At 43.9% G+C, this 22644-nt stretch overlaps 1 protein-coding gene across 1 annotated transcript; it reads right to left on the minus strand.

Moving 5' to 3' along the window:
* Positions 1–12857: 12857 nt before the first annotated feature.
* Positions 12858–22217, minus strand: NPY (neuropeptide Y). The gene is made up of 4 exons (XM_014937910.1): positions 22075–22217; positions 21665–21852; positions 16327–16407; positions 12858–13159 (listed from the first exon to the last, which is right to left on the minus strand). Exons 2-4 carry the CDS (start codon positions 21850–21852, stop codon positions 13135–13137), a joined length of 294 nt encoding a protein of 97 aa, XP_014793396.1. The 5' UTR covers positions 22075–22217; the 3' UTR covers positions 12858–13134.
* Between the last annotated feature and the right edge of the window lie 427 nt (positions 22218–22644).

Raw genomic sequence — 22644 nt, forward strand, 5'->3', positions numbered from 1 at the left:
AAATCCTTCCAGGGTGTTTTTGTTTCATTCAAAAAGGAGTGACTTTGCTTAGGGACAGCTGAACCATCGCTGTGCCCTAAGTTCATCAGCAAGTCCCCAGTAACTATGGCCCACTTTGGGTATGTTCGTACCCACACGAGGTATCTGAGAAGCTGCTGAGCATTTCCCACGTGCTGTGGACACAAACGTGCACCCAGGCCATTATCATATGAGTCCACACCATGCTTCACCTCACTGCAGCGTGTTCCTCCCTCCCTCCTTCCCTCCCTACACCGGATTAGCTAAAATAACACAGACTGTGGGAAGCAGTTTGCCCCAGTTCCACCAAGGAAACTGGAGAGCCCATTTTATAGAGGGACATGGTTGCTTGACTGTGCTACCAGCCAGCACACACCCAGATTTCAGTAGATGGAATTAGTAATTTGTGGATAGATTTGATTGAAATCGTGCTGATTTAGGTTTAAGTCACGCATTCGTGATCAAAAATAAGAATGCTTTAAAATAAGACTGCCAATAGAGGAGACTGCAGCAGGGTAACTAAATCACCAAATTTAGTCCAAATGACACCTGGGGGCTTGTTTTTTCAATCTGGATTATAGTTTACTGATTGAAACTGAGCAGTAAAGCTGATGTTGGACTGTGATTCATAGTCCTTTTATTAAAAAACTATTTGCCTTTTAGATTGCTACTTCAGTATTCTTTTCTTCCTATTTGTTTCTTCCATCTTCCTATTTTTCCCTTCCTTTGCTGTATTTTCTCCCCAGTGTCTCACTGATGGGAGAAGTACTGTGCCAATTATCTAATAAAATTCTGGCAGAAACTCAATCACGCTCAATATGTATGACACTTTTTAAAAAAAATCTAAATTATGATTGAAAAGTCAGGAATCTGGTTATTCCAATAGCAATAAAATATCAGACTTCCTTTTGTTAACACTCTCGTCTTCAGAAGGGAGTGGGAAAGGACACAAAGGTGATTTCTGTGAATGCAATTATCCAAATATATTTATGAAAGACAGATCTTTTTTCCTCACCACCCACCTCCTGTAAGACAACGTATTTTGAGCTCAGCATGTCAGTACCCACAGAATCACTGCTGACAGTGCATATTACAGCTGTGGAACCCAAAACCATTTTAAAGACTCGTGCTCAAAAACCCTGAAATCGCTGCTTTAACCCACTACTAGGTGCCTGACACACAGTGGTGAATGGGAGACAGCCCAGAGTTTTCAGGGAGCTGAGTCTGGGTGGAGATGGGCACGAGCGAGAAGGTGGGGTTTGCTCCAGAGAACATTGTGCACTCAAGCATTCAATCACAGACTGTCATTTGTACTTACAGAATACTTCAAATACAAACTAAGCTTAAATAGACCTGAAGGGCGTGTCAAAATGGTGTAAATTCCAGCCGTCACAGCTTCCTGACACTAAAGAGGTCTTCTCCTGGCCCTGTCCAGCTCTGGGTGGCCCTGAGTGCAGAACTGCCCCGAAAGAGCCCTGCTTGGGACCAACCAGGGGAGAGAGAACCTTTCTCCAGCCCTCAGAAACCCCAATCCCACCACACCTGGCAAAACATGTGGCCCCAGACAAGGAGCAGGGAGTTTTGTGGTCAGTGGAAGTCAACATGTTCCTCATGAAGCCGATGGTCCACCCTGTAAAGCAGAGAGGCTCCCCCATTGCTTGCAGCACAGCTCCAGCATGGGAACTGACGGCAACTTCTCTGCAAAGTGTAAAGCTGTTAAGAAAATGTCAGAAAAAGACAGCTCAGTGACCACATTTTTCAATCTTAACTGGCAAGTGAAAAGAAACATTAATTGTCTGTTTATGTCATCGCCTCCCACAGCTGACTGATGCAGAATACAGTTTAAGGTGGCATTAAAAAGTAAGGTGGGTGTTATAATTTGCCTGAAGTACTTTAGCAGTTTTTAGGTTTTGTTCCAGAAATTATCTGAAGATTGCCATTCTACCCATGTCCTTGTAAGTCACCTACATCCTCTGCCATTCAGTACGGGAGCGTGCAGCCCCGTGATTTACAGCAATAACAGTGCCTTAGTACATGATGTTCATTGCTTTGCGTAAAAAATGTGTCAGGGGCGGGTAAATACCAGTCTGGAACCCTGCAAACCTCAAAGCCAAATTCTGCCCTGGGTTCATCAATGCCTCCCACTCCCACCCTCCTTTCACTGCTGTGGGAGCCGCGCATAGGCAGCGATGCTCAGACTGCATGGGCTGGGACCCACCGTGCCTTTCTGGAAGCAGATTTCCAGATTTGTGTTTAAAAAAACAGGAGCATGCTCGATACCCCTTAAACGGGCACATTTCTGGCCTCCTGGCTTAACCTGATTAGTAGAAACCCTGCGTCTTGCTGCTTTTTTTTACAGCACCGATGGCTCCTTTGCAGCCTCAAGACAGCTCTTCCAAGGCCTGAGTGCTGCCGTGCCTCCTCCTGCAGCACTGAGGTGCTCTGTCTGAGCGCCCCAAACCTGCTGGGGCCACCCCGAGTGCGGGAGGAGGCAAAGGAGCAGCTCACAGCAAACCCAATCACAGCACGAGTGATGTTTCCCCGTGTATGAATCACCGCTCCTGCCTGCGCTCGCACAAAGGAAGCAGCTGCAGCCACAAATCAGGCAACTCAATAGGTCATCGCACTCTCCCAAGTATTTCCCTTCGAGCTTTTCTCTAAAAAATACAGAAGAAATGTCTGATCACATTCCCTTCATTATGGAACGTAAACGGAGTGAGTAAATCTGCCAAAATATGCCATCCACTGACCAGCGAGGTGTAACATCCAGATCCTGTTAACATCACTTACAGTAGTGTCGCCACCAAAAATGTTCAGGCTTGTGATCCGACTATTTTTTTTCCAGACAGGCAGCTGATAATGAGGGGATTTGCAAAAAAAACCTGACTTCATGCAAACATAAAGACAATTAGATCTAATTATCTTGGTGGCAGTAGATACACCATGTTCTACCCAGAAAGGGGGGGGTGTTCCCCCCGAGGATCACCTGGTGCTGCCCAGTGCAGCGCTGACCGGTGGTGCTGTGCCAGCTGAACTGGCACTGACGAGCTGCATCCATCACAGCCACCCTGAGGCTGTGTAAAATTTACTTTTGGCTCCCTGCAGGCTGCTGGAGTGGGAGCCATACTGGCTTTGACAAGCGAGCCACAGGTCTGTGGTCTCTCTTCAAAGAATTCACACTCCAGAAAACACCCCATCACCTCCATGTTTCACCCGGCTCCTCCAAAATTCCCCTCCTCCTGCAGCCCCTGAGGGGACAGGTCCAACTAGGGACTGAGGGGTGACACTGAAGTTTCCACCCCTCTCCGCACATGGTCTTCTCTGCCCACTTGTGCCCCTAACATTCGTGCTCAGGACCCCGCGGGGCAGCAGAGATGTTGCCTCCTCTGAACATGGAGCAGTTTTAGGGCACTGGGCAGAGCAGGTCCAGCTTTTGGTCAAAGCTTTGGTCAAAGAAGAGGAATAGGGGTTGGGTCATCCCTGGTAAAAATGTAAAAGGAGAAAGCATCAATATGTAAGTGAAATTCAAGTCCGTAATTCCTATAACTGGGTGTCCTAAGAGGTTCTTCCCAAGAAAACCTAAATCCACTACATGCCAGAGGAAGGGCTCTTTTTAAATGTAAGTCTCAGGCATGCTTTTATTGAAACCTTTAGGTTGCAAAGGAGATCTCCACTGCATGTTGTGCAGTTTCATACCCACTAGGGTCCAACAGAATGCTGAATATTTGAGGGCACCTAAAATAACCATAAAGTGGCTTTCATATGCTATTACACTTGTTTCTCTGGAAGCGTCTCTTCATCATGGAAATGTTCCCAATGCCATTTACTTTACAGCCTGGTGACAGGCGAGTTTTATGCTTTATATTCTTCTCCTGAGCTGTGCTCTCCAAACCAGCACTTATTAAAGCAGAGATGGGAAGAAAGCAGGGCCTTGTACACGGACCATACACAATATTAATGAAACTGCTTACCTAGACAGAGACAGGAATTGCCACAACAAGGCTTTCAAATGGTCAGTTGAATTTAGTGCTGTGTCTCTAAGAGCAGGCTATGTGAGATGGACTATGGAAGAGGCAGAAAAACCCCAGGGTGTGCCAATATGTTTTCCTCTAGCTAATTCAGTGGGTGATCACACTGGGATCCTAGCCTTTATTTTATTGTATAAAATTATTTTAGTAAGGAAACAGTAACATAAAAAAAAAGGCAAAAAAAAAAAACCCCATTACTTTACCTACCATCTTCTTAGCATAAAAAGCAGCCAGATGAGATCCACAGAAGAAAGAAGAGTTCTCTTCAGAGCCCACGTGCTGATTGCCTGGGGTGCTGTGGCTTTTGTGCTTTTCAGTGCAGCTTTTCCAGCAACATTTACTTCTACACCGCAGGTGGGGATAGCCCAACAAATCCAGGGACCCAAGGTGTGAGAACAGGAGTTGGTATTACCATTTCTGACAGACCATGGGGATTCAGCAGCAGTCCCAGTTTGGATGCTGAAGGTCCGGGCTTGGCCAGCTGAGCCGTTTTGGTGAGGTGGGAGCTGTGTACAGCTCCCTCTCATGAGCTAGCACAGATTTCATACAGAAAATTTTCCAGAGCTCTTGCTTTACAACAAGGAAGGGGGAAGAAGACAGAATAGAAACATTTGTCTTCTACCTGAGCATCCAAAAATCATTAATCAGCTCCCTTTTCCCTCTTTCTCCAATCACTATACAGACTCATTTTAGCAAGTAGGAGGCCAGGTCTTTTTACAAGTCTCTCCTACCTGAGCATCTAGGCACACATTTCACAGTTTCCTTCACATGCAGCTAGAAATATCCGTGCTGAGAAAGGAAGACAAAGTGACTAACTGACTGGTGATGTTTTATTCCCTTGATTTTCTTAAATCCACATGAATAGACGCTGGTGCTACCTGGGCCCTGGTGCCCCAACTCAAGTGCGTGGGAGGAGGAAGAAGATGTGGGGAAGGGGCTGATACCTGTTTCTGTTCCTCAGATCTGCCAGTAGCTTGGTGGCTGCTTGAGGAAGAAACCCCAGTTCACATTTAGTCTCATTTTATCTTTGATATTTGCTGACTCTTTTTCAATGAAAGGGCCCCCTTTTTGAGTTTACACAGGCAAAAAAACCCCACGTGCTCTCCCCTGTGCCACTGCCGGGGAGGAGGTAGAGAAATCATGAGTGAAGTTGAGCCAGGGAAGAAGGGAAGGGTGGGGGGAAGGTGTTTTAAGATTTACTTTTTATTTCTTACTACACTACTCTGATTGGATTGGTAATAAATTAAATTAATTTTTCCCCAAGTCAAGTCTGTTTTGCCTATGATGATAATAGCTGAGGGATCTCCTTGTCCTTGCCCTGATCCACAAGCCCTTCGTTATATTTCCTCTCCCCTGTCCGGCTGAGAATGGGACTGACAGAGCAGCTTTGGTGGGCAGCTGGCCTCCAGCCAGGGTCAACCCACCACACACACAATCCTGTGTGCCTAGCAAAATAACACGATCAACGCTTCTTACTTCTAAGTAACACTAAAAGAGGTAAAAAAGTGCAACAGAAATTCCATATAAAAGCTTCTTGCTTTGTTAGCAACTGTGTGAGGACGAAGAGGGAAGGCAGAGGGCTGGGTAAATGTGATGCCTGTAGGCCAGCCTTACTTGGGGAATAGCTACCCAGCTGGTGCAGAAATGAGAAACATCAATCTAAGGCACCTTAACTACATTTTAAAGCAGAAATATACCTGTAGACCCCCCCCAGGTACACTTCAAGAGAAAGGGCTCATATTTCCACACATTTGGTTCTTCGGCTGTAGGGTAGCAGATATTTTTGGGGTGATTTGGCCTGTGGACAGCCAAGTTCAAAAAGCTTTCACGTTTGGGGTAGGTTCCCTATCAAATGATATAAAGGAGAAAAGGAGTGTTAACAGTCTGAGAAGGAGGGTGACATGAAGAGAAGTGACATTAACTGAGTGCCTGGAGTAACACCTGGCCAGGGAGAAACATGTTTAAGAAAATTTAAATGTAGCAGCACATTGTCTCAGCCCGTTTCCTTGACAGAACGTAAGGCTGAACTTCTTTTTTGTCACAGGTGATTTTCAGGGCTGGTTTTTTGTTGGTTTTTGTGGGGTTTTTTTTAAAGCAGCTGGTAAATCAGAGCTCATAAATGGAATGAAAAACGATTTCTTCCCACTTAAACGGAGCTCATTATTAATACCTAGGTCTGACTCACAGTACAGGCAATATATTTCAGTCCTTGCAGGCTCTGGTGACAGTCACCACGAGCGCTGAGGCACAGACACTGACGTGTGCCGCGCCGAGGGAAAGACTGGGTACCACCCTTCGCCTGTGCAGAAATGTAAAATATACTTCTGGCTAAGACAGATAAGGCAGCCAATTTAAGACGCGCTTTTAAGCAGTTCTAAACGCAATTCATCTTTTAAAAGCAGATTTAAGTTAAGGTCCTGGCGCAGCAACGCAAAGCTTCATGTCAAAAGTCAGTAATTTTCTGCCATTTCTGATCACTGATTTGAAAGCAGCAAACAACTGAGGTCAAAGTTAAAATGTTTCAAATACGAATGCATTAAAGCAAATTAACATTTCTGATTGATCTGATAATTAACTTTGACTCTTCCTGCTTTGAAAAAGCTGACCATACCAAAAAGTGTCCAAGCCTTTGAACCATTAATATTCAATTAATAAAGTGGTTTTTTTTCTGGTTTAGATTATTTAATTAGAATCAACCTTCAAGTTTTACAATGCAGTGAAAAAAGTACTGGAGCAAATTGCTTTTTTTAAAAAAAAAAACATGTGCCAGTACTGATGGAACAGGATTTGTAAAAGGGTGTGTGGAAGGACAGTATTTCCAGCAGAGTTCAGTGGGGAAGACAGCTGAACCACAGTCATTGTCAGAAACATGGCAGAGCGAATGAATGGATCAAGTCAAGAAAATCATCCCTGGCTATGAGAACAGTTTGCATCATAAGTGCAGAGTAACATCAATTTGCAGCCCTTCTTCCACAGAACAGAAAGCAAACCGAGAACAGAAACTAAAAAGGTGCTTTTTAAAGGAAAAGAAGCTTAAAAGTGGGACACAGGAATGTGTGGAAAGGCAAATACAAAAGATCTCCTAAGGAGCCAGTCACCTACTTATCACAGAGTCTCCCAAACCCTCATTCTTAATTGATATTTCTTTGACAAAGAGCGTTTCACACCCCTGTACCTCTGGGAGGAGCTGCTGATTTACAGCCTATGGGGAAAGCCGCCGTGGATACGTTGAAAATCTCAAATTTAGTCAGAGTTTAGTGGGAGATCATCCTCTGCAGCACATGCCAGACTGGAGCTGGGTGTCCATCACAGGCAGGCGGGAACTGCTTGTGAGTCTAGGCTAAATATAGCTTGGAAGGTCTCTGGGCCTGGCAAAGCCCTGGTCATTAGAGAAAAGCAAATAACTTAGATGAGGAAAAGCTTAGTAAACACACATATTAACTGGAAACAAGATAACATCGCGCTACCTGTTTTATAGCCCATTCTTAATTGCTGTAATCGAAGAGTCTATAAGGACAAGCCTGCAGGTGCAGTAGGACCACTATAACCGACTTACCATATCTATTTATAAGCCCAAGTTTCCTCCTACTTTCTTTCTTTGCACGTGGATGGAATATCTCTGTAGTCTAGGCTTATTTTTTTTATTATGGTCCTACAGACTGGACCCCGTATCTGGAGTCTCCAGGTGCTGCTGCCATACAGATAAATAAATGACTGATAACAATACAGCCAGATAAATAAAATACACTGGCCTGATACGAATTACTGCATTAGTTAGGCAATTTCCACTCAGTATCAATTTCTCACTCAGGGTACTAACCCACTAAAAGAAAGCGAGTGGGTCTTTTAAATTTTCATTACTGTGTGTGTTAAATTACTCCTTGATAATTTTTGACAGGAAACCATTATTAAATATTAAAATTAAACAGCCAGATCTGACATAATTTCAAGTTGTGATGTGATTATCCAGAATCTGTGAATAATTGGCTGGAAGCAAGACACTGATTTGTAACCCTGAGGCTCTTGAGGAGTAGCCCAGGCTCGTAAGTTGTCCCTAGGCGATAGACTTTGCGTTTAGTTTTCTGACTTCACTGAAATCCACGCGGAAACTCTTTTTCTTTGGTTCGAATCCACCTATTTGGTTCACACACAAGACATCCCAGCTACTGTATAGCTGCCATAGCTTTGGTTTGCCTTTGAGGTCCATCTGGTTTAGATGGCATCATGGGGATTGGTATAAACCATTTGCTTTTCACCAGATTGTATCTCCTTCAAGGGCTGTGCAGTCCCATGGGAAATACAGAGCAATTGTCAGTTCACCTTAAAAATCCCCTTCTCAGACGTGCTGAGTGCTGCTGGGCACCTCACCCTAAGCACCAGGCTGAGGGGTCAGCAGAGCAGGAGAAGGTGCTACAAACCACTATGGAAAACATTTGATGCTGCAGCTGAAAAATTGGTATTTATTTGTGAGCCACCAGGTAAATCCCACCTTACCCCAACACAATGTGATGGTTTTGGGCAGCGCTGCCCACCCCTGTGCACCATGAGGGAGCACTGGAGCCCTGCAGTGAGACCCTTGCAGCCCCCTTCATTCCCATGCCAAAGAGCCTGGGGCGACTGGACGGGACCAGTCCAGGGTCTGGTTTGGGACCAAGACATCTATGAAGATCACACCTACCTTGGCTGCCACCGCAAAGTCACCAGCTCAGCCCTCAAACTCCCAAATCCACTGTGCCCATGTCCTCTCCAGCTCTATGCCACCAATGCCTCCCTACTTCACTGCATCTTCCAGCAGGTGACAGTGGAGACTGCAGTGGGGATGTCTTCTCCCCGATCAGTCATGATCCCCTGTGTTCAGGATGGTCTGGCAGAAGGCATTCCATGTCCTCTTCAGGCCACCAGAGCAGGGTTTCCACCTCTCAGATGACAAGTGAGGAAAATTCAGCTTGACGAGTGGCTCTTTCACCTTCACCAGGGAAGGGGGACAGCAGCCGGCCAGCAGGAGGCCAGGGGGCACCTACACCATCCCAGTCTGGTCCAACACCAGTAACAGGGACGTTTCACTCCATGGCTGGGGAGAAGGGACACATTCATCATAGAAGGACTAGGGAATTTGTGTATTTTGGAACAGAAGACTTTCAGAACTGAAAGAATTGAGATGAGATGGGTTTCTAGGGACAGAGAGAGAAAAGTAGAGAGAGAATTTCCTCTCCTAGAAGAGAAGATACATGGGATCATACAGATCCCCTCTTTGGTTAAATCAAAATTGGGCATAACTGAGATATATATATTACAGAAATTGCCAAAGGTAAACTATTTTAACTGCGTTACACCTATCTATGTACATTCTTCATGATTTCAAATCTGCAATAAATAAGGGAGAAAATACTATTACCTACTTCTATGGTTCTCATTTCTTCTTGTTTTTCCTGGTGCTCCCTCAGACTCCGACATAAATTTCAGCCTTTGTTTTAGAAACAAAGCTCTGTTTCTCATGGTTAGAGAGAAAAAGATGAAAAGGTTAACCCGAAAGTCAAAATGCAGAAGCCACATCAAACAAATCCAGTGTTTATCTTCATTTCACAGCTCATTTTTCAAGTCTATCCTGAGATTTGGAGCCCTGATCCAACATTTTCAAAGTCCTGGCCTGTCAAGGATGTTATATAGAGTACACAAGGAAGGTAAGCCCTAAGCACACTGGAATTCTACAGCAACATTGTGTCTGCCACAGAGAACACGGGAAGATTTTAGCACAATGTGGATAGATAAATATTGTGTGAGTGCTTTGCCTTGCTGCTGTCTTGACAGCTCATGGCATTTTTTAGATTTTTCTTCCTTTTCTATATGAATAGGTGTTCTTGAAGTTCAAGAAAGCTCGGGTATTTGAATGGAACAGCTCAGCATGTGTAATTAGCATGCACTAATTCTCCTTTAACTCTTTCTTTCTTCACGAAGGCACATTTGTAATGATAGTGCTAAGCAACATGAGTTTAGTTTATCTACATGGTCATTAACATATATATATATGTTAGGAATTGCCAGGAATTAGAGACGTTATATAGCAGATACCTCACTAATTTTCAATTTTCATTTCAGTAATTACTTAAAACAGAACTTTATGTGGACTCTGATACAGCAGGTCCTGGCCAGCAGTTGATGGACTCCTGCTAGCCCCAGCAAGCTGTGGCCATCCTGGAGTCACTTCGTCATGGAGAACATCATCACTTACTGCCTTGGGTGGCAACAAAACATTTTTGTAATTAACTAGACTACTCTTAATCCTCACAATTTCATGTGTAGCACTGTGGAACCCATCACCAAGCCTGTAAGTGGAAATATTGCTGCTGAAAGCAAAATTTGCCCATTCCAGTGACACCCACGTGTTTTATGAAGAGGAAAAACATGTTCTGCTTTACTGAAGACATTGAGACTGCAAAAGCTGGCCACTCCTGGCAATACTTTGTGAACACACCCAATGTGAATTTAAGGAAATGTGGAACTTACTTGCACTGGTGCATCTCTCCCGGGAACAAAAGCCAAGCAGAAACATTTGAAAAGCAAGGAGGAGATGTAAATACATTGAGCCTTCCTGCTGGTTGTTTTCCAATTTGGAATAAAGAAAATCATAGCACAATGTGGATAGATAAATATTGTGTGAGTGCTTTGCCTTGCTGCTGTCTTGACAGCTCATGAGGTAATAAACCTGGCATTTTTTAGATTTTTCTTCCTTTTCTATATGAATAGGTGTTCTTGAAGTTCAAGAAAGCTCGGGTATTTGAATGGAACAGCTCAGCATGTGTAATTAGCATGCACTAATTCTCCTTTAACTCTTTCTTTCTTCACGAAGGCACATTTGTAATGATAGTGCTAAGCAACATGAGTTTAGTTTATCTACATGGTCATTAACATATATATATATGTTAGGAATTGCCAGGAATTAGAGACGTTATATAGCAGATACCTCACTAATTTTCAATTTTCATTTCAGTAATTACTTAAAACAGAACTTTATGTGGACTCTGATACAGCAGGTCCTGGCCAGCAGTTGATGGACTCCTGCTAGCCCCAGCAAGCTGTGGCCATCCTGGAGTCACTATATATATATGCTAGGAATTACCAGGAATTAGAGACGTTATATAGCAGATACCATATATATATATGTTAGGAATTGCCAGGAATTAGAGACGTTATATAGCAGATACCTCACTAATTTTCAATTTTCATTTCAGTAATTACTTAAAACAGAACTTTATGTGGACTCTGATACAGCAGGTCCTGGCCAGCAGTTGATGGACTCCTGCTAGCCCCAGCAAGCTGTGGCCATCCTGGAGTCACTTCGTCATGGAGAACATCATCACTTACTGCCTTGGGTGGCAACAAAACATTTTTGTAATTAACTAGACTACTCTTAATCCTCACAATTTCATGTGTAGCACTGTGGAACCCATCACCAAGCCTGTAAGTGGAAATATTGCTGCTGAAAGCAAAATTTGCCCATTCCAGTGACACCCACGTGTTTTATGAAGAGGAAAAACATGTTCTGCTTTACTGAAGACATTGAGACTGCAAAAGCTGGCCACTCCTGGCAATACTTTGTGAACACACCCAATGTGAATTTAAGGAAATGTGGAACTTACTTGCACTGGTGCATCTCTCCCGGGAACAAAAGCCAAGCAGAAACATTTGAAAAGCAAGGAGGAGATGTAAATACATTGAGCCTTCCTGCTGGTTGTTTTCCAATTTGGAATTTTTTATGTGCTTTATTACTCAGTGTTTAGTCACGGTGCCTAAATAAAAGTTGTGCCTAAATATTAGGAAGCAAGGACCAGAATTCAAGTCATGCCCAGTGTGGGTCCTGACCATACTGCAAGATACGCATCTGTGAATTAAAACCACTTAAGAACAAGGGTAACGTGCTGCCATTATTTAATGTTACTTTGAATTAAAAACTTTGGGAGTTTCTTCAGAGGTTCTTGTGTATAAGTCCCTCATTAGGCTAGTGATTAAATTAAAAATAAAATATAATAAAATCTGAAGACAGTTCCCCTTGTCTGTGTACATCTGTGAATTAAAACCAAGGGTAACGTGCTGCCATTATTTAATGTTACTTTGAATTAAAAACTTTGGGAGTTTCTTCAGAGGTTCTTGTGTATAAGTCCCTCATTAGGCTAGTGATTAAATTAAAAATAAAATATAATAAAATCTGAAGACAGTTCCCCTTGTCTGTGTTTCAGGTACCTTCTTATGGTAGAAACAGAAACCATGAAGGATTCCAAATGAGAGAGGCTCAGAGTGCAGGTACCCAAATGGCTGTGATTTATCAGCATGCTCCTTTACAAGGCCTTAGCCAATGTTAGATGTCTCTTTTCTGGCACAAATAGCTGTAGATTTGTCTTGTTAGAACAACTTGCTTTAGGTATTGTTTTCTGCTGCTTTGCATATTGCCAAAACAAAAATGTTACATCTGTTCCATTTAAAATTCCTAATTTAGGCTGACAGTCAAGCTTCAAAACAGTTTTGAGGAGTTAGCAGAATTAAGCAGTGACTTATTCCTTTGTATTATGAAAATGCTATTCATTTTAATACATTTGTCAATGTAAGTATTAAGTAAGTTTTTAGCATGGTCATTCTGAAAGATCGCCTCTCAGAACGCTATTTTGCTAAATTATGTAGTCTGTGATAAATTATCTTAAGCAGTTTTGCATAAATCAAGCAGCTGGGATGAGTTTGAGGCCACAATAAATTATATCTTTATCTCACTTTGCACACTAATTACTGTAATAACTGTGACACTATTGTTGTCCATACTGCTTCAGACTGCAGGGAGGTTATAATTCAGTTTTAATAGTTTAAAACAACTCTTTGCTATACCAATGACAGGGTTGTTTGTTTTCATTTAGTTTGTTATATTTTGGAATGCACAAATTATTTATTTAAATAAAGGTATATACAAATATGATGAAGGAAAAACTCTACAGAATTCAGTACAATGGCTGCATGCACTGGGGATGACGCTATGATTTGCTTCATAGGAGTGGAGTATGAACTGAAAACTAGGAAAAGTTTTGACGGTGTGCTGAAAATCCCATCACCACATCGAAGGGTCTTCAAACCTGCAATACATATTATGAATTAAAAAAATAATAAACATTAAACACATTTTAAAGCCCCTTCTGAAAAATTCAAAGGTAGAACTACCTACATTTTTCATTTTAATCATTGCAGCAATAAAGAATACATATGCATATTTGCACTTGAAGATTGTATATGCAAGTCTCATCAAAGCAGAGGCATCCTGGTTGGCCAGATGTCTATGCTTGGGTACCAGAACTGGTCCCTCCATACTTCTGCCCAGATGGCCTGTTCTTACACCACTGAGACTCAATGCAAAGCTGCTTTATGCCATTAAGTAGCCCTTAATGAAATTCACATAGAAAACTACGATATGTTGAAATACAAATAGAGATATTCGTCAATTTTACTCAGGAGTAAACAATTTTACTCAGGAGTAAACAGTTTCCAAAGAGAATTCACCCCAAAACCAAAAGACCCCACATGTCATGCTGTTAGCAACTTCAAACAAAACTGAGGTCCCTAAAATATTATCGTGGTATTCCACTGCTCAATATCAAACATTTGAAATATGTGTTGAAAGGGGTGCTGGGGGTAGCATTTGATCTAAAGGTCCTCCACTTGCCAGTAGCTGTTTGGTCCACGCAGAAAGAAAGTCAACAAGTGGGAGAACATGGAGAGAGACATGGGGAAATGCATTTGCCATAACTTTTGCCACCTAAAAGCTGGGCGATTAGTCTTGACCAAACAGCTAGTCTGCCTCCTCTCACTGGAGAGACACCGACACCTTCAGAAGACAATTGATCCTGCCCATTTTAGGGTGGAAGGCTCATTTTGGAGATACCCATCCCTCTGACTGACTGCAAAGGCAGCCTAGACAACTGCTTCACATTAGATGCCTAACTTTTAGAGGCAGTAGTAGCGGAGACGCACCCTATGATTAAGTTTTAAAGTTCTTCTCATGACTCCATAGGATCAACAAGATCAGAAACATGCCACCTCACATGTTTTTGTCCTAAGAACTTATTTCTACTCAGGTCAAGGTGCTTCCTTTCCTTATTCCTTAACTTCTTAATTTTTAACTGGTTTCTATAAGAATCTCTCTAAACTTTCTTCATATGGTCAGACATATGGCGAGACTGCAAAATACTTTGGGGCATAAATCAGCAAAAGTGAAATGTCAAGCCAGGCCAGCCAACCTGAATACAGTTAAACTGTTTCTTAGTACCTCAATGTTTAGGTACAAAGTTCAGTTCCTGAGAACGCATTCAGTGTGTCTCTCTGTCACTGATTCACTGAGTGCAAATTACATCTGCTCCGTAACTGCCTGCATATATTCCAATTTCCAAAACATATATGTCATTAATTTAAGTTCAGAATAATATCAGTCTGCCTCTAATTCATTCATCCTGGCTTCCTCCAGGAGGAAGGCTCAGGCAGTCGTGCTGTACCTGGGTATATTTGCTGTTTGTCCAGCTGTCCACCCCTGCACGGCTGCCCTACCTTCCCCACCAGCTTTCAAACCCTCTGGACAATTTCAATCAAGTCAGAGAGAGGTACAGATGTCTCAGAGATATTAAGTTCCTGATGTGCCATGAAACACAGGACTGGGTAGAAAGAAGATTTAATTATGTCCTCCACATGGAGGAAAAAGCTGGAGTGGGGTTCAGAATCCATACAGGGCTTTATCCTAGAAAACATATCCATAGGAAACTAGACATCATTGTTCCCAGTACTCGCATAATTGTCATCGATGAATGACAAATAGCATACTCAGTGTAAAGTGCTGTTACAGGGGGTATGAAATAAAAATCTGTTTCTCATCAATTCTTGATCTTAAATGCAGACTAGTTTGTTATTTTGCTCATGAGTTTTCGCTCCCTGGTGTGTTATAAATAGCATTATTGAAACAATAATAATAACCATCAAGTTTTGTTATGAAGGGGTGAAAATTACAGAGAGTATTAGACTTTGTGCTACCCTGTGTGTTGCCTCAAATTCATGGCAGCGGAAATTTCCCATTATGCGAGGGCTCTGCCTTGTCATTACCAAACACAAAATAGTCTCATACGTTTCACTGCACTCCATGCAGTTTTTTTACATAAGCATCTGCAGAGAAAACTGCATCCCCACAGCTGTGGTTAGTCATCAAACCATAAGTCAATGGTCTCCCTACGCACAGAACTGCAAGTATCATGGACAACCTCCCTTGACGGCAGCAGAAATTTTGGTCACCTTTCAGTGACAAGATCATGCCCTAAGTTCAGCACTACAGACTATTATGCTTAAGTACTTAACTAGTCTAATAGAGCCTTTGCCCAGCCGGTGAGAGCATGGATCATTTGTTTGTAGACTCCTGAGACGAATACTGCCTAAAACATTTGTTCCTGCTGTAGAGGTATCATCACCAAACTTCAGGCTATCAGTAAAGGCTTAGACTGAGCTCATTCTTGCTTGATTGTGAGCAGAACTAAAACAAGTATCTTCTTTCCTGAGCCAAAACTCCCCCTACATCTTACTTTTTCAACATACTTACTTTTCAGCTGTGTTAACTGTAGTCACTACAAGGGTCGTTACCGAACTCGATAAATACAGGAGGTACATTTGAGTTCCCACTGTTGTTTGAAACACCACTGTTGTTTTAAACCAGGTGCAAATGGAAATACAAAGGCTTTCTTTCCCTTTGTAAAATATTAGGTACAAAAGCAACGTGAAAGACTGTATTTTAAAGACCAGCCATAGCCATGCGTTTGTGTACAAGTCAACATATGTGCATATTTACCACTCATACATCTTTAAAGGAAAAATTTAAATCTGTTTGAGTAGCAAATGAGTAGAAATATGCCATTTTGGGAGCTCTGATCCATAAGTGAATCAGCATTAGGCATCAGCATACGATTCTGTGTAATAAAGCCCAGTGTGGGGCAAGCACTGTGGGAATCCTTCCCTTCCTTCAAACAGCAGGTACGGCCCGCTCCCAAAACTGGGAAATGAGGAGACTGGACTACATGATATCTAGAAAGGTATTTCTTGCATTCATACATGGTGCTAGCTCTTAACAAAAAAAGGAATTAAAAATGTTTTTTAAGGACAGCTGTTTACCCAGCTGTTGGTGGATCCCTGTGGTGAAACACATTTATTGATAAAAAATGAAAGTGTTAAATCTAAATGAGAAGTGAAAGCTACCATAAAACCTCTTCATACATACCTGGATCTAGGAATATTTTCTGTGCTTTCCCTCAACAAGAGGTCTGAGATCAGTGTCTCTGGGCTTGATCTCTTTCCATATCTAAAGAAAGAGGAAAAAAAAAAAAAATTGTATATGTCAGACTAAGCACAGAACCATTACACATTTTTTTTAGAAAAAAAAGAACAGAGCAGACATAAAGACAACTTTCCAGCAAGTATTTTAACTTGACTTGACTTAGCCGTGCGAGAAAATGTTCACTCTTCAGTATTGCTTTGGATATATTTTTTCCATAATCATGTTACGTGATAGTATTGAGAAACTGAATATTCCTCAGTTCTATGGCTGTTGCCAGACACTCCTAGGCCTTGCACCTTACTGATGTGAGCATGGAGGAAGTGGGAGGAAGCTGGGCATGACATGACCTCTGAGCACGTCATTCCTGCCAACAAACCCAGTTCTACCATCTTGTTAACTTTTGCACTGGTTTGGGTGCTACTGTATTGTAAATGGGGGGTCAATTTTATCTATTAACTGAATAGGAATCTAACTCAGATATGCCTTATTATCCAAGGAACTGGCCAAGATTTTTTAAGATAACTACTACATTTGGGGCTGCCTAACACAGCACATTAGGTCATAAAAACTGAGCTACCCCAAGGTAAGCATCACTTTTGAACTATATGGCCATGGGAGAGAAAACTTTATGAATCAGAGCTCTTCTCCAGTTAATTGGGATATCACCGGCTACCTTTGTCCTGTATTTACACGGCAGCTGTCTTCCTATTGCTTTTTGTTTGTTTGTTTGTTTAAAATCCTGCATTCTATACATTGCTCAACAGTTAAAAGTACCGCAATTCCTGGTTCTTGGGAAGGAGTTTGGTCTCTTTTCCTGAGAAAACAGAAGCAACAATGAGCAGCCAGCTTGACAGACACTCCATTACTATAAGAATTCATTAGCCTAAGAGTGAGAACCATAAGCAAATGCTCCCTTGGTTGGAAAGAATTAAGATTGTGGTTTGTAATTTGTATATGTAATTAGTCCGAATCACAAAGTACATTAACAGATAACAGCTTTGTGAATGTTGCTTGAGTGAAATTCTGATTCCAGAGAAATCAAAGGTGTAATTAAGGACTTAGATTTTAACCATTGCTCTTAAGATGTTTCTCCAATGACTTGATCTACATTTGGCGGGGGGCGGGGGGGGGCAGAACCCAAAAAACCTTCCCAAACTATATTAAAAAAGCTAGCAGTTTTACCTGTTGATGGCATGACTTACTGAAAAGTCAAAGCGTATTTCGCTTTTAAATCATTTTATTCAACTTTTCCTATTTTTACATTGCCTTAATCAGTTTAGTATATCACCTGTGCTCCAGAAAGACAAAGCATCAATTTCAGAACTTTAAAGTAAATTTCTTGATCTAAACTGAATGAAAGCAGCTATCTGAAAAGAACCAGTCAGACGCAGCAAAATGCTATTACAATAACGCAATCAAGCATGGTGCTGAATCAAATACCTTCCACTCCATCACCACAAAGGGATTTCTTTCTTTCTAGTTCCTATTCCCATTAATATGTATGGGACCTGGACTTCAACTGAGGGGGAATCTAATTTGCTGTTGTTTTAAAGAAATCGATTTAACAAATCAGCAACTTGCTCCACCAGCTTACACTTGGGCAAAACTCCCACTCATCTCTCAGAAAGTTTTGTCTGAGTAAGAAATGGGTTGCAACCCACTGGAGTGCAGAGATCCGGTCAAATTGTGAAGACGACTGTGTTGGAGACATACCTTTTAGATGAATCCCTTCAGCACCTGTGTGTTGAACCTGCTGTGCTGCTACCTGTGCTGGAAGGACCCACCATGTCCTCATACAGAGAAGCTGCACACGAGGTGATTGATTGCCAGCTGTGACCAACTGGGCTGGCCAAGGAGCAGCCACTCTCCCTATGTCGGATGACTGAGCCTCTGGTCTGCCCCATATTTTGCCATGCTACATGGCAAACTATGCTACCAAGCCCTAATAAAAAGACCTCATGGACAAAGTCAATCTCTTCTTACTGAAGCAAACGCCTTGGGAGATCTTTGCTCCAGCTGCTTCATACTTGCTCCCTGTCTACCCTGCCTGGCTCTGCGACAATGTGAACACATAAAGTCAGGGCTTTATTTGCTGTTTGGGAAGCACTTTCATCAAATATTATTGCTGTTTTAAAAGAACAAGGATCCAAGCTTTGTGAAAATACCTGGTCAGATTTTATGCTTAGCTTGAGACATCAAGGCCTCTTTTTGGGCATGCTGGTAGCCCACAACTTCAGCTGAAGTCAAAAAGATTGAAGAGTAAACATGCTTATTCTGATTAGGGACACAGTATCCCAGACTCAGTGGAATCTCAAAGCTTGCCATGAAAACTTGGGTCTTGGGAGTCATATCCCATCGACGTCCAAGGCCAGCAACAGGAGCTGAGGAATCTCAGAAGCATCTTTTGGGTCTGATTCAGAAAACTGACAAAGAAACCAAAGCTCTGAAGATCTGGTTCCTTCCACATTAAAGGGTATTGACATGAAGTGGAAGCATCAGTACTGTTAGGTCAGACACACTTCCATATTCTCTGTGAAGCCTATAGTTCAAGCCATTTCAAGCAGGAATGGCCTTACTGTTTTCCTACAGCACGGAACAGCCACAGATGCAAGAACAAGCTACAAGGGACAAAAGGAAGAGGGCCTGTTGGCAAGAGGGAGCACAGGTAGTACCAAGCAGCAGAAGGAGGACAGATTCAAGGAAAGATGGGCTCTGAAAAAGCCCCCCGAACAGTGCAGTAGAGGGGTATGAGGCAAGGATGGTTTGGAGAACAGAGGTGGGACTTATCCAAAGACACATAGACTCCTGTGGGTAAGAGTCTGCATCTGTGATGGTCACCTTAGGCTCTCTTTTAAGTCATAAAGACCTGGCACGTAAGGAACAAGGGCTCTCATCAGAAATGAGAAGTTTGAAACAGGCCTGGTGACCTGCACCCTACAAGTATCTGTTTCCCTCAGTTAACCTAAAAGAGGTGTAAAGCTGATGGGCACAGATGTCTAAAGCTAAGTGAGATGGATCTGAAGGAGAAGGATCTCAAAGGAGAGAGGGAGCAAAGCAGCTGCACAGACAAGGTCTAAAGACAAGAAGAGAAGGATGGCATGGAAGGAAGAAGCTTCATAGGAGCTGGGGTGAAGACCCTGTGGGTCTCAGTAGCTCAGAGGGGAATGACATTCAGATGCTTGGGTTAGGCCAGAAGCAGAAGCCAGGGGATGACCCAGAAGATTATTCATAATCACAAAATCAAGCAAGACAAGATGAATCTGTAGAGGAAAAAGCATTGATCTCCTCATCCTTTCCCAACGTGCCCTCACTGCTCCGTCTCACCAGTGGCATGGTGACCAGGCTGCAGGCACCAGGCCTGGCAAGAGACCGAGCTCAGGTCGCTCACACACCCTCATGGGGAGCAGGGTGACCCCCCCGCACCCCTCCATCTCCCCCTCACTGCAGGGCTCCCGAGCAGCACCAAGCACAAAAGGCAGAGGCAAAAAGCTGCAAGAAGAGAGAAAGCTTGGAGCACATCTGCTGAAACAGACTGAATGATTCAAATTCTTAGACCAGTCCCAAATGCTTCAAAAGTTATTGATTCATTTTTCAAGTGGCCGTGTCACTGCCAAAGCAGGGGACCTCCAGAAGCTCAGTTAAGCTTTCCAAATGGAGGTGGAAATTACTTTATTTCTGCCCTGTTAATTCACCGCACAGTGGAAACAGCACAGCTTTTCTTTTTTTTTTTTTTTTTTTTTTTTTTTTTCCTTTTTTTTTTTAACTTATGTAGTCAACTTTAAAATGTGTATCATGAAGTTGCTACTGTGGTGGTTTTTTCTGCCACCTTCCTTGAACTTCTAGGTCAATCTTGTCCCTTTAAATAGGAGAGAGTGGGTGGGAAGCCTAGGTGAAACCTTAAGAACAAAATTTAAATTCTGCTTTGCTTTATCCATCAGCAACATTGCTTGGGGTTTTGTAAATATGAATTGGTTTTGGACAGTAACTGTCTTTGAAATGAAAGATGAAAGAAACAAAAGAAGAGATGAGAGACCAGGCTGGAGATCCCACCACACGCAAGGGAAAAGGGCAGCAGGGGCAGAACTTGAGGATCAGATTATTTTAGCAGCAATCTAGATAAAGAGTTATCCAAGCACAGACTATCCCACAGAAGCATGCCATACACATGAAGGAGTTGGGAATGTTGCTTTAAAGGTCCAGGATGGAAGAACTGTATTTCTATCAGCCTCTTCATCTGTGTTAGGCTATTAGTGCACTGGCAGACAATGTTATGGGGTTGCTGGGAAAGCTCTCAGCTACACGATAGCCTGCCTTCTAATTTAATTCTTCAGATTTCTGGAGGGACAAATGAAAGCCTAATTTTAGACTTCTCATCTGTTTTTGATATTAAAGAAATAGATAAATATGTCAAAGCTCTTCTGGGTCACACTCTGTTCAGAGACCTCAGGGGAAACTTTTGTTAATCACACAATCTGAACTGGACAGATGCTAAAAAAAATATTATTTTTTTATAATAATTTTTAATGCTTTTTTCAGGTTGAGCCTTTACCCTTACATTAACAAGCAGAGTCATCCCCAGAAAGCTAGTTTAGAGAAAGTCAGGTTTCTCTTTCTCTTTTAGCTTGGGCTTGAGTTCTTGCTTGTGATCTTGAGAGAGTTTTTGGTAGGACTAGATGGGTTTTTCAGCGCTCACAGCTGCATGAAGTAGCTGTCAAACCACAAAGCATCTGAACTCCTACAGCTCCTCAGCAAGGCAAGAGGGGTACTTTTTCTCATCGAAATCTTCACTAGAGTCAGCGGGAGCAACAGAAGTGGGAAACTGCTCCTCCTGCCCTGTCTAACACTCTCCAATTCCTGGGTTAGTTATGTTTTTTTCTCCCTTCTGGGGGGCTCTCCCCCTACACACGTCTGCCTGCCAGCCTCTCTGTGCCAGTACTAGAATTTCACTGAATTTCACTGATTTTTTAGAGTTGGAAGGGACCATAGAGATCACCTAGTCCAACTCCCAAGGATTAAGAAGAAGGGGCTGAGTGAGCGGAGGCAGATTCAACACCCCTGCCCCTCCTCCCAACTTGGATGGTGGAAATTCTGCTCTGGACCCAGAAGCCACTCGTGTGTGCGTGGCTGTCACTCTCTAAAGGGAGTCTGTCACCGCATCTTCCTCCCTGCTGGTGGGGGAGACACCAAGGTGTGAGGGGACACCCTAATTCCCTCCCCTCCAACCTCGCCGTGGAAAAAGGCAGCCCGGGAAGGGGGAGAAGGGGATGCTGGCCGGACCTACCTCTGCCTGGTGATGAGGTTGATGTAGTGCCTCAGCGCCGAGTAGTATCTGGCCATGTCCTCTGCGGGGGCGTCCTCGCCGGGGCTGTCCGGTTTGGAGGGGTACGCTTCTGCCAGCGTCCCCAGGCAGACCAGCAGCGACAGGGCGAATGTCAGCACCGACACCCACAGCCTCACGGTGCCCTGCATCTGCACGGTGGGATGGGGTGGGATGGAGGAGAGCCATCGGTCAGCACCTCGCCCCGACGGCGGGACCAGCGCGGCCGCCCCGCGCTCCCCGTCCCCGTTCCCCACCTCCGTCCCCTTTCCCCACCTCCGTCCCCGTTCCCCGTGTCCGTCCCCGTCCCCCACGTCCGTCCCCGTTCCCTGTGTCCGTCCCCGTCCCCACGCCCGCCCCGTCGCGGCACTCACGGCGGAGTCTGGAGCGGGGCGTCTCTCGGCTCAGCGAGGCGCTTCTGCCCGTGGGTCGGGGCTCCCGAGTGCGGGGCTCCGCGCCTCGCCGGGGTCTTTTAAGGCTTCCCCGGCAGGCAGGAGGGGCCTCGGGCGATCACGCCTCGCCTGCTCCGGTCCCCCCCACACCCGCAGCCCCCGCACCGCCTCCGCCGCCCCGACGAATCCCACCCGAAGGCTGCAGCCGGGCTCTGCTCCCCCTCCACCCCGGGGCTCTGCGTCCGGTCCCTCGGGTCCCGGGGGGGCCGTCACCGTGCAGCCGCCGAGCCGCCTGGTGCCCGAAGCCGGCAGGGGAAGGGGACCGAGTGTGGGGCACGGATTTACCCGGCTCCTACGGCACCGGAGGGGCCCCAGGCTTGAGCTTCTAAGCGGGAATGCTGCCGAAAATAAAGCCAGGAAAGTTAAAGTGGTTTGGGGCAACCGAAAATACCAAATCAGTGCCACGGGCTCAGACCAACCCAAATCGTTCTATGATTCTGTGAGCATACCTGAGAAATGGGTACATCTTGAGGCTTAACTCCCCCGGGGGCA

The sequence above is a fragment of the Calidris pugnax genome, unplaced genomic scaffold (genome assembly GCF_001431845.1).
Source record: "Calidris pugnax isolate Ruff unplaced genomic scaffold, ASM143184v1 scaffold11, whole genome shotgun sequence".
NCBI classification, from domain to species: Eukaryota; Metazoa; Chordata; class Aves; order Charadriiformes; family Scolopacidae; genus Calidris; species Calidris pugnax.

Bases quoted from the DNA above. Each gene is read 5' to 3' on its own strand.
- NPY (XM_014937910.1), bottom strand. From the start codon at position 21,852: ATGCAGGGCACCGTGAGGCTGTGGGTGTCGGTGCTGACATTCGCCCTG. The intron at 16,408-21,664 runs GTAGGTCCGGCC...CTCTTTCTTTAG, and splicing joins AACCTCATCACCAGGCAGAG to ATATGGAAAGAGATCAAGCC. The intron at 13,160-16,326 runs GTATGTATGAAG...TATGTATTGCAG, and splicing joins GAAAATATTCCTAGATCCAG to GTTTGAAGACCCTTCGATGT.